This window comes from Nothobranchius furzeri, chromosome 5 (assembly GCF_043380555.1).
Source record: "Nothobranchius furzeri strain GRZ-AD chromosome 5, NfurGRZ-RIMD1, whole genome shotgun sequence".
NCBI classification, from domain to species: domain Eukaryota; kingdom Metazoa; phylum Chordata; class Actinopteri; order Cyprinodontiformes; family Nothobranchiidae; genus Nothobranchius; species Nothobranchius furzeri.
The window spans coordinates 79,412,889-79,424,943 of record NC_091745.1 but is presented as its reverse complement, the minus strand read 5'-3'; the positions used below and the strand labels follow the sequence as shown (position 1 = coordinate 79,424,943).

Here is a 12,055-nt window from a genome sequence, read left to right as displayed (position 1 = left end):
GCGGAAAGAAAGGCTTCTCGTCCTTCTTTAGCCCACACAACACATGCATGCTAAAGCTAGCAGTGATGGCAGACAAGTAAAGTAGCCCGAAACGTCTTCTAACATGGTCCACATCGGTAGAATTTGCTTCCGGAAGGTAAATTATTATTTCTGCACATCAGTGAAGTCAAGTTACAAAGTGACAGAATGGTTTATAGATATTTGACTTTCAATGCTAAGATAGCGGTTAGCATAAGGATGACCGTGTAGTGAAATGTGTCAAAAAATACCCCAAAACAACGTAAATGATTATTTTTACGAAACAGTTCTTGTGATTACTTTGTTGAAATATATTTTTCTGCAATATGTTCAAAAGCGGTTAAAATCATCCTTTATAGAAAACTAATTAAACGGAATGGTGGGATAAAAATGAGCAATATCATCTAAAATAGATTAAAACAACTTGCTGTTTATATAACTGCGTTATGGTTCTTTTTAACACAGCAAAAGTGTTATTTTTACTTATGTTTCAACTACCAGTGTAGCCCTCTTCAGAGTTTTGCCTTTGTTGACATCGAAACGTTAGTATAAATAAGGCAAAAATACTTTTGCTGTGTTACAGTCACCAATTCTTGTCACGTGTCTTGCCCATGTATGTCTGATCTCTGAATTGTGTGTACTGAAACTCTAATTTCCCTCTGGGATTAATAAAGTATTGATTGAATGATTGATTAAAAAATAACCGTAATGCAACGCACAGTATGAATGTACAAGAAGTTGCTGTTTATATGTAAAATAATCAGATTCTATGGTCACTTTCTGCTTTTGCCGTGATTCTCATGTCTGATGCCAATAAATGTTTAAAACATTTTGTTTTGCTACTTTAAATTTGGGTAAATCTATAAATACAAGAACATTCAAACTCCATCAATCAGATATTTATTTTACTACCTTCCAGTATGGAAACTTCATAGATAACCTCCGCCTTTATGTCCGAGGAGGATGTGGTGGAATGGGACTGCCTCGTCTCGGAGGACAAGGAGGCTGTGGAGGAAATGTTTGGGTGGTGGCTAAAAATAACACAAGTTTGAAGAAGATCAAGGATAAACACCCGCAGAAACGTTTCGTAGGCGGAACAGGAGGCAACAGCAGGTTTGTCTGCACTGATTTAAAATATCGGTGCTTACTTGTTGACATTCATGCATTTACATTTTCCTGTAAGGGTCAGAAGAGTTTAACTTTTGTTCTTCGACAGTGTTCGAGCATTGAAGGGTGAGAAAGGAAAGGACATTGAAATCGTGGCTCCTGCGGGAATCACCGTCACCGCCGATGATGGCAGCGTTATTGGTATGTAAAAAATCATTTCTTCCTTATTCTTAACACTGTAAACTTTATGTTCTCAACCCTGTTCCTACAAGGTGACCTGAATGTGGAGGGCGATCGTGTCTTGGTGGCCAAAGGAGGATCTGGTGGTACTTTCTACTCGTCATTTGAGCCTGAGAAAGGCCAGGTCAAACACATCCGGCTGGACCTCAAACTTATTGCTGATTTGGGCCTTGTGGGGTGAGCGCACGTGAGCAAGCCTGTTTCAGCTGGAGCTCTAGACACCGTCTAACGTTTGTCTTTAAATCATCATCAGATTCCCAAATGCAGGAAAGTCATCTCTCCTCACAGCATTGTCTAATGCCACGCCTCAGATCGCCAGTTACGCATGTGAGCGCAGATCAAAGCCGGTGCCGGGGCTCAGCACTTTTACTCCCTTCTGGGTCTAAAAAGCTTTTTGTGTGTTTCAGTCACAACTTTGAGGCCTGAGATCGGAAAGGTGATGTACTCGGATTACAAACAGGTAGTTCCTTTGGTATACCCAAGTAGCTTTATTTTTTGTGAGTTCCCTCATTAGTTTGTGTTTCTGTAGATCTCTGTTGCTGACCTCCCGGGGCTGATCGAGGGGGCTCATGTGAACAAAGGCATGGGACACAAGTTCCTGAAGCATGTGGAGAGGACCAAGCAGCTGCTGTTTGTGGTTCGTATCTGCAGACGGAGCACGTGCAGACACTTACAAATTCTGATGGGCTCGACACACGGGAGGCGACATCGCCTCTCCTCCATTTTCAATGAGACAAAGCGATAATCGCGGGTCTCCCTCCTGCTAAGCGAAACGCGAAAAACATGCGTGTGAAATTTTGCGCTTGTGCACGTGTCGTGCACAGGCGACCGGTGTTGGGAGTATAACGGCGTTACTAACGGCGTTCTTTTTTAGGTAACGGAATAATCTAATAGTTACTTTTCCCACTGTTGCAACGCCGTCACGTTACTGGGGACGGAAGGTTGTGCGTTACTATGTGCTTGTGGAACGTTGAGCAACAGTGTGAGGCTTTCTGACCGCCACACTTCAGCTGCAGCCAGGGAGAGAGAGGTGTCGGTAACGCACTTACAAACATGATGATGATTGGCCGGGTGGGCGGAGACCCTCACGGTCTCAGTCGCTGCCTGCTGTAGACCCAACAGAGCAGTGATGGGAACAACGCCGTTTAAAATAACCACGTTAATAAAAAAATATTTCTTTCTGTAACGAGCAAACTAATTAATTACCGTCTTCTTTTAACAAAACCTCGTTTCTGTTACTGATAAGGAAATGCGTGCGTTAAGCAGCGCGGTGTGTTGAAGCTGTCATCAGCTGATCAGGAGCTAAAGAGGCAGATGTTTTCATCCAAGAGCATCACGGCCGTGAAGAACGAGGAAGACGTGATGAATATCTACAGCTGCAGGTGTGGATATTCATCGGGACGTCCCGAAGGTCCGCTCACCTGTTCACCGCTCAGACGTCCTGATCTTCTACCTTCCTAGATCATCCAGCTGTAACCTGTTTCTGATCATGTCTTTAGTCCCGTTGTAACACTGATGCATCAGTCTCAGACGTCATGGAGCTCAGGTGTTATCAGAACTACCTGTGTGTGTTCACCACCCAGCTTCAGCTCTTCTGTGGTTGGGTCTGACCCAAGTTAGTAAATGTAAGTCCTCCATCAGGCTTGTGCCTCTTCTAGTGTCATTTTAAAGGATTTTATTTATTTATTTAACTAGAGCTGAGGAAAATAATCAAATAATCGATGCATGGGGATGCGGACATAAACGATTCTGCATCGTAGAAGAGTACGCCATAATCGATTATAGTGGAATGTAGTTTTGTTTTTTTAACGGCGGCACCAGCGCCGTATCCAAATCTGTCAGAGTGAGCGTCCTCCACATTTACCTCCGCCTTAATGTGGTACTGCAGGGCTGAGCGCTAGAGTTGTCACCCGAGACCAAACCGGAACCGAATCAGCCCGACCGGTTCTGTTGGATTTGGGCCGTGAATTAAGTTAATTGAGCGGGTTGTCACGCGGCACGCTCCGCTCGCTCGATCAGCGACCGAGAGAGAGACACACTGTCTGCTCACACAAGAGAGACGATCGGAGGACGCTCCTCCAAACCGATGCTCCAAACACGCGTTTTTATTTTCATAATTTATTATTTCTCCTGGAAGCGCTCAGTCAGACTGCTTGTTGTAATGTAGGGAGATCCGGTCTTGGGGAGGGGGCGGGGTCAATGACGGCGGCTGCAGCGTGATCATCTGTCTCTTTTATTTAGGGACACGGAGAAGTTAAAAGGAGAAGTTCCACTTTATTCTTTTGTGTCATGAAGATAAACTGATGTTAAATTCAGCTTAAAGAGAAGCTGGGAGGAAGCTTTGGTTCATTTTAGGTTACAGGAGATCTGTCTCCTATCTGCTCCTCCAGAGACAGCATGGACATGAGGGTCACATGGTGAGGGTCCCACAGGACAGGTTAGTGGAAAGGTTTGTAGTTAGCTGGTTAGTGAAGGAGATCCATCAGCTGGGTAATTTAATCCTAATCCAGCCCACAGCCTTCTGCTGGTGTTATTATCAGGAAGAATAAAACACGCATCTTAAATATGATTGGAAGTGTAGAATTTGTTTTATGTTTTATTATTTTCTGCATCAAACAGAACTTGATTCATTCTCCAACATTTCAGAAATGAACCGCTGGGTTCAAATAAAATAAACTAAGTCAAACATTTCATTTGGTGTTATTTCTTACACCCTTCAACTGCGGCATAAATATTTGACTCTAGAGCTGCTCAGAGACATTAAACACTCATATATGAACCCATTATGGATTTTATTATTACATTATGTGTCCTGTAGGTTTTCCGTACTTTTTTAGATTTTGAGAGTTTTTGCAAAGCGTGTTTTTCTCAGCCTGAGGCGTGGTGCTGAACGAGGAAACAGATGTTTTACTTTGTTAAATCTTCTTAAATGTTTAAAATGTTTTGTCCTAACCTGTTTTGAATGGAGAGCTTTTGAGGGCTGGCAGGTTGTGTCCGTTACATTTTAGATAAAAAAATAAAAGCAATTATCTGACATCTTCTATTTATCGATGAAAACAAATCAATATGAAATAATCGTGATGCATCGGGATATCGAATCGAATTGAATCGTTGACCCAATAATCGTAATCGAATCGAATCGGGAGACAAGTGAAGATTCACACCTCTATATTTGACCGTTACTAGATTACCAGCAACAGAAATGCTGCTAGAACACAAACAGTTATGTCAAGCTGGAAAAATTAAAATGCTGTGCAAAATTACATTTATATCTGTAATTTAACTAGACTGAGAGACCATTTAAAGGCTCGGGAACCTTTGCAGGTGTTTATATTTGCAATTTTACATTTTAGCTGATTGGGGTCTTGTTAAATATCACACAGTGACCTTTTAATAGTCTAGATTAGTGTAATGCTCCTGTTAGTAGTTCCTTCTGTTAAGTGCTTATTTATTTAAATAATTCAGGTTTATAAAAAACATTTAGACACACATTTATTATGTTCCAGTCATTAGTCATTTATATTTCACTATCGTAGTAATTCTTGCATGCTTTAATGAAAAAAGTAATGAAGTAGTTATTTTTCTTGGTAATCAGTTACTTTTATAATCTTGTAACTCAGTTAGTAACTGAGTTACTTTTTTGACAAAGTAATCAGTAACTATAACTAATTACTTTTTAAAAGTAACGTTCCCAACACTGCAGGCGACCCAGCGACGCGATCCCAGAAAGTTGAAATATTTTCAACTTTTCATCGCTGTCGCTCGGACGAGGACCAATCAACGGAGGTTTTATTCACAGACCAATGAGCGGACAGGATGCTCCGCACATCTCCGAGCAAACATGGAGAAGTTGATACCTGCTGTGACGGATTTCCCAGAACTGTACAATATTTCTACCAAAGAATATAGAGATATTCACAAAAAGGCCGCGGCGTGGGAAGTTGTTGTAAGATTTCACATAACTCTAGCAGCACCTTGCGAAACATCATATCTACCGCTTTTTTAACTCTGAACCACTTAAATAACCTTAATTCCCTCCAACCCGACGCAGCCAAACAAAACAACGGAAGATTCGATTTCGCCATGGAACAGAACGTGTAGACGGCTTTGCCGCTGGCCGCTGCCGCGGGTCGCCTCCCGTGTATCGAGCCTATTAAAGTGCTAAATAAGAAATAAAAGGGGTTGAAATGATGACCGAAACAATAAAACAGAAATGTAGAAGGAAACAGCCGGCGACCACTGTGGAGTTCAGCTTTTTGTTCCATTGCAGGTGGATGTGTGTGGGTTTCAGCTGGCAACTAAAACACCTTTCAGGTCTGCCTTTGAAACTGTGCAGCTTCTCACCAAGGTGAGTCTGAGGCAGCAAAAGTCAAGACTTAAAACGTTACGTTTCTATGCTTTCGTTCTTTTTTAAACACAGAAACAGTTTTGTTTACCTGTTTGTAGCTACGGTTTCGCCGACAGCTGCCGGCTTCTTCAGGCTGACGCTGATGGTGGCGCGTCACTTCCTTCTCCGTTTATCTGCGGGCAGCAGAGGACGTTGTCGCCCTCTACTGCCCGCTCTCCCCTCTCCGACGATGCAGTCCCATGCGTGGTCCAGCGTGTAAACTCCGTCGTCCCTGTTCATGGTCAGTGAACAGGCAGGCGGGCAGTAGAGGGCGACAACGGAGAAGGAAGTGACGCGCCACCATCAGCGTCAGCCTGAAGAAGCCGGCAGCTGTCGGCGAAACCGTAGCTACAAACAGGTAAACAAAACTGTTTCTGTGTTTAAAAAAAGAACGAAAGCATGGATTTACAAAGACACAGCAAGAACACACCTAAGACGTTACGTTTCTTTTTTCCTCCTGATTTTTTGAAGCTTAAAGAGCAAGTCACCCCCTACCAGATTCTTACTCCACTCCCACTTCCTGTTTGAAAAATACAACAAATGCTGTTGCCTAGCAGACCGAGAGGGTGGAGCCGCTAACAAATACACACACACACACACAGGCTCACAACGACATTGTGACATCATATGGTACCAGCTAATGTTCTAGGGTACCTCTTAGCCAATAGCGATGGCAGTTTTAAATTCAAATGCAGTGCAGAGTTTTTACCTGACAACGGCACAACACTGTTTGACTAAAGTGCGTCTTCGGTAAAATTTAAATGTTCTGCCTAAAACTGTCAGTGTTGTGCCGTTGTCAGGTAAAAACTCTGCACTGCATTTGAATTTAAATCTGCCATCGCTATTGGCTAAGAGGTACCCTAGAACATTAGCTGGTACCATATGATATCACAATGTCGTTGTGAGCCTGTGTGTGAGTGTATTAACAAATACACACCAAGCGGCTCTGCCCCCTCGTTCTGCTAGGCAACAGCATTTGTTGCATTTTTCAAACAGGAAGTGGGAGTGGAGTAAGAATCTGGTAGGGGGTGACTTGCTCTTTAAAGACCCTGTCCTCTACTTTCCCCTCCTATGAGACCTGTCCTGTCCCACAGTAGCTGTTAGAGCGCTCACGTTCCCTTTTCTTGTGTTTTTTACATTTATTTTCAGACTTGGCAGTGCTTTGGCCATTTGCTGTTCTTCCATCTACATGTTTTAGATCTTTTTTTAGCTCCTGCGTCGGATTAGGTAGATTTTTTAGCTCAGCGTGGACACTTGAGCTAAATAAAGATACGATTGGTCCATGCAAAACAACTTCAGTGCACATCCAGCACTCGCACCATTAAAACTGTGCCGACACCAGTGAGTCTTAGCTCTTTTAATTTCATTGCACTTTGACGTTTAGCTTTAATATGAACCCAAACTGTACAGCAGCGCCCTCTACTGTTTGTTTTGTTCAAAGGGTCTCCTCTGTGAACATGCAGGGCTTTAGGGCTTGTAAGTCTTTATAACCCTCACACTCTCTTGTCTGCTGGAAGGAGCTGGAGTTGTACAAGGAGGAGCTGATGTTGAAGCCTGCATTATTAGTGGTGAATAAAATGGATCTGCCTGGTGCTGAGGACAAACTATCAGAGCTAAAGGAGCAGCTGCAACACCCAGAAGGTAAATTAGATGATTTTCGCTGTTGATGAATTTATGGGTCAGTTTGTGGAAGCCCAGAAAGCTGTTTGTCTCTGATGTTTTTTTAAACTATAATTTGACTTTTATTAATCTTGTTTAATAGCAGGGCTGTTCAGTTCCGGGCCTGGAGGGCCGGTATCCAACACGTTTTACTTTAAACCCTGCTTCAACACACCTGATTTCAATCAGCAGGTGATTAACTCATTCACTGCCAGCATTTCTCACTGTTTTTTTTTAAGAGTCACAGAACGTTGCGCGCCAGGATGATGTCTACGCCAAAACAAAGCAGAGACTCACCTCGTACATCAGGAAGAATCTGCGCGTTTCGAGCGTTATCCGTTCTCTCGTAATCCGTTGTCGAATTGTGATCGGCAGACGCTTTTCCGGTTCGCGCCTCACTTCTTTTACAGCAGCGGCCCAAAACGATCTCCTTACACATGGATGATCTGCTTCCTGATCACGTGACGTGTGACGTACGCGGATGAAGATCGGCTTTAGAGCTGAGATGTTTGTTCTCACGGTGCGGGGGCTCGTCCGACGCCCACACAGTAAAAAAAAAATGCAAATGACGACTTTAGTCGTCATTGGCGGTGAATGAGTTAACGGGGTTCTGCAGAGCCTGATGAGCTGCTGCACAGGTGTGTTGGAGCAGGGAAACCACTAAAACAGGCCGGGTACCGACCCTCAAGGCCCAGAATTGAATAACCCTGCTTTGAAGCGTTGCCATGTGGGCCTTAGATTGTTTTAGCTTTCATGACCAAATTCCTGCTCTAGTTGATCTATACAGGTGCTGGCCAGTAAATTAGAATATCATCAAAAGGTTGAAAATATTTCAGTAATTCCATTCAAAACGTGAAACTTGTACATTATATTCATGCAATGCACACAGACCAATGTATTTCCAATGTTCATTACATTTAAATTTGATATTCATAAGTGACAACTAATGAAAACTCCAAATTTGGTATCTCAAAAAATTAGAATATTCTGAAAAGGCTGAATATAGAAGACACCTGCTGCCACTCTAATCAGCTGATTTACTCAAAACACCTGCAAAGGCCTTTAAAAGGTCCCTCAGTCTTGTTTTGAAGGCACCACAATCATGGGGAAGACTTCTGACTTAACAGCTGTCCAAAAGACAATCATTGACACCTTGCACAAGGAGGGCAAGACACAAAAGGTGATTGCTAAAGAAGCTGGCTGTTCGCAGAGCTCTGTGTCCAAGCACATTAACAGACAGGCGAAGGGACGGAAAAAATGTGGTAGAAAAAAGTGTACAAGCTCTAGGGATAACCGCACCCTGCAGAGAATTGTGACGACAAACCCATTCAAAAATGTGGGGGAGATCCACAAAGAGTGGACTGCAGCTGGAGTCAGCGCTTCAAGAACCACCACGAGGAGACTCATGAAAGACATGGGATTCAGGTGTCGCATTCCGTGTGTCAAGCCACTCTTGAACAAGAAACAGCGCAAGAAGCGTCTCGCCTGGGCCAAGGACAAAAAGGACTGGACTGATGCTGAGTGGTCCAAAGTTATGTTTTCTGATGAAAGCAAGTTCTGCATTTCCTTTGGAAATCAAGGACCCAGAGTCTGGAGGAAGGGCGGAGAAGCACAGAATCCACGTTGCATGAGGTCCAGTGTAAAGTTTCCACCGTCAGTGATGGTGTGGGGTGCCATGTCATCTGCCGGTGTTGGCCCACTCTGTTTCCTGAGGTCCAGGGTCAATGCAGCCGTCTACCAGGAAGTTTTAGAGCACTTCATGCTTCCTGCTGCTGACCAACTTTATGGGGATGCAGACTTCACCTTTCAACAGGACTTGGCACCTGCACACAGTGCCAAAACCACCAGCACCTGGTTCAAGGACCATGGTATCCCTGTCCTTGATTGGCCAGCAAACTCGCCTGACCTTAACCCCATAGAAAATCTATGGGGTATTGTGAAGCGGAGGATGCAATACGCTAGACCCAACAATGCAGAGGAGCTGAAGACGACTATCAGAGCAACCTGGGCTCTCATAACACCTGAGCAGTGCCACAGACTGATCGAGTCCATGCCACGCCGCATTACTGCAGTTATTGAGGCAAAAGGAGCCCCGACTAAGTATTGAGTGCTATACATGCACATTCTTTTCATGTTCATTCTTTTCAGTTGGCCAACATTAGAGAAACAAACATTTTTTCATTGGCCTTTAGAATATTCTAATTTTCTGAGATACCAGATTTGATGTTTTCATTGGTTGTCACCTATAAATATCAAAATTAAACGTAATAAACATCGGAAATACATTGGTCTGTGTGCATTGCATGAATATAATGTACAAGTTTCACGTTTTGAATGGAATTACTGAAATATTTTCAACCTTTTGATGATATTCTAATTTACTGGCCAGCACCTGTACAAAGAAAATTCATTCACCTGGATTTGTTTTGGAGCAGCAACACGAGTGCAGGTTGGAGGATGCGGTGACATCTAGTGGCAAAGCTGCAGATTACAGCTCTTTCCTCCCAGCATTTGACGGTCTTAGTAAATTGGACTTTTTTGTAAATTCTCACTAGTTTTTGTAAAGCAGAAGTGAAGTCAGATGGTAGGGACGCATGTCTGTTGAAGAAAACAAAAAAATGACCTAGGTGAGCACGTAACAGGACACCGAGGTGCCATTAAGCCTCCAATTTTGCTCGTCTTCTTTAGAGTTCGTGGATTTGCTGCCTGATGACGTGATCCCAAAGAACTATATGACCTTCAGACACGTGGTTCCCGTTTCTGCCGCCTCTGGCTTCGGCATCGACCGGTTGAAGATGTGCCTTCGACAGTCTATTGATGAACACGCCACAGCAGAAACTGATGCCATCCATCAAGAGAGATTAAAGGAGCTGAGGCACCGGACGCACCAACGCTTGTGAATAACAGACGTCCGGTGTTCTGGCTGCACCGTGGAGGAGGAAGAGGAACCTCCAGCGTTGAACTTTTCTGAAGCGTCCTTTGGCGAGGCTCAGTTTATCAACGAGGATCTGACAGATTCCCCACCCCTTATTTACCACGCTCTGTGTCTTATAACATCCACACGGGTGTGTTGATGAAAGTTTTATATTAAATATATTACAATACTGAATGATTACAAGAAAATAATAAGTGGGTTGGTTTTTGCATCAGTAGTCTGTACAGCACACAGGTATAAAACAAAATCAAAACAAACTGCAGTGTTCCTGAAGTCGAGGGTCGACGAGTCTGGCAGGGTGGGAGCTGGGTTCGGTGTGCTCCAGAACAAATACATTCATGGTTCTGGCTGAAGAGGGTCGGGCAGCTCATCTGGGACACCAGAGAGCTCGGCGCAGCTGTGTGGGTCTGCAGCCTGCACGGCCCCAGCCCTCGCAGACGAGTGCAGCGAAACATCCTGGTCTCCAGAGCAGAGAAGCAGTTTGTGTTAAAATAACCACCAGGAGCTCCTGGTGATGCTCCAGTCCAGGAACGTGACCTCAGACGAAAGATTATTACAATAAAGCACTTAATTGTTGTTTAAACAGCTGCTGTACAGAACTGCTGAGAGAAAACGTTACAAAGGTACTTAATAAAAAAGATGAGCAGCATTAGTCCAGCGGGGTGAAGATGCTTTCCAGATCGGATGCATGAGTTGAGTCACAAATGCAAAAGTGGAACACGCAGGAACAGAAACACATTTTTAGACGAGAGCGGCTGGTCACAAACAGCTGCACTGGTGCAAAACGACATCACTTCCTGTCGTAAGCCGTCCTGACAGGCGGCGCACAAAACCAGTTAAGACCAAATGAAATGTGCAGCGAGGGGTCAGGACATTATCAGTGACATGCTCGATTCTCATCGTGGTCCCACCAGAGCCAGAAACCCAGATTTGATAGACGGTCATGCTGTTGGGTCTTCACAAGCACTGTACAGAAAAATGCACGTTGAAGTGCCGTCGCCGTGGAAACGGCAGCACATCAGCCTCCACGGGGAATCAGGGAGGATGCATCTTCATTATCAAACAAAAAATTCCCCAAAAACAACTCGAGTGACGCGCAGCTACAACTACATGAGACACATTTTGATCCATTCGCTCAGAAATGGCACACAAAACTAGTTCAACTCCACTAAAGCTCCACTCACCGACGGCCGCCCCAGCTACTGAACGCCTCCTCACCATCACGGGTGAAAATAATGCTAAGTTATTTTAAAAAGACACATTCTGCTCATGATGAAAACGGCGATAAAAGGTCACAGAGGAGAAAATAATGCAGACAGAAGAACTAGAAACCCTGACAGAAGAATGACTTCAGGGCTTTATGTACATCTACAGACATCTGCCTCTACAGCACACGGGAGAGGCCAGCAGCCTCTCTGGCGGCCTGTTCTTCAACATGAGAGAAAAAACATACTCCGTGTTGACTTCAATGTACATATTTACACACCAGCAAACCGAGGAGGGCAGGATGGGTCCAAGTTGGGTTGACTTCAGAAAGCATCGTAGAACGTATCGGATCACCGTCTGACTGCATGCTATCCGTACAGCTCTTCTTTCCCGGGGAAGCAGGTGGGGTTGAGACGGGGTCGACTCATGCATACGGCGTTGGACTCTACAGCGATTCACGTGCGTGTAAAAACGACGCCCGGGGTCCCGGTCCGATTTAAAAG

The 12,055-nt window shown here is 44.2% G+C and overlaps 1 protein-coding gene across 1 annotated transcript; it reads left to right on the top strand.

Moving 5' to 3' along the window:
• Positions 1-10,520, top strand: gtpbp10 (GTP-binding protein 10 (putative)). Its single transcript, XM_015950646.3, has 10 exons — positions 1-136; positions 938-1,131; positions 1,235-1,326; positions 1,398-1,542; positions 1,619-1,692; positions 1,773-1,825; positions 1,895-2,002; positions 5,636-5,713; positions 7,270-7,393; positions 10,100-10,520. The coding sequence occupies exons 1-10, from the start codon at positions 104-106 to the stop codon at positions 10,309-10,311; spliced, it is 1,113 nt and encodes a 370-aa protein (XP_015806132.3). The 5' UTR covers positions 1-103; the 3' UTR covers positions 10,312-10,520.
• Positions 10,521-12,055: the final 1,535 nt, after the last annotated feature.

Excerpts from the sequence above, each read along its gene's own strand:
- gtpbp10 (XM_015950646.3), top strand. The coding sequence starts at position 104 with ATGGTCCACATCGGTAGAATTTGCTTCCGGAAG. Across the intron at positions 1,132-1,234 it reads GGAACAGGAGGCAACAGCAG|TGTTCGAGCATTGAAGGGTG; the intron begins GTTTGTCTGCAC and ends GTTCTTCGACAG. Across the intron at positions 5,714-7,269 it reads CTGTGCAGCTTCTCACCAAG|GAGCTGGAGTTGTACAAGGA; the intron begins GTGAGTCTGAGG and ends GTCTGCTGGAAG.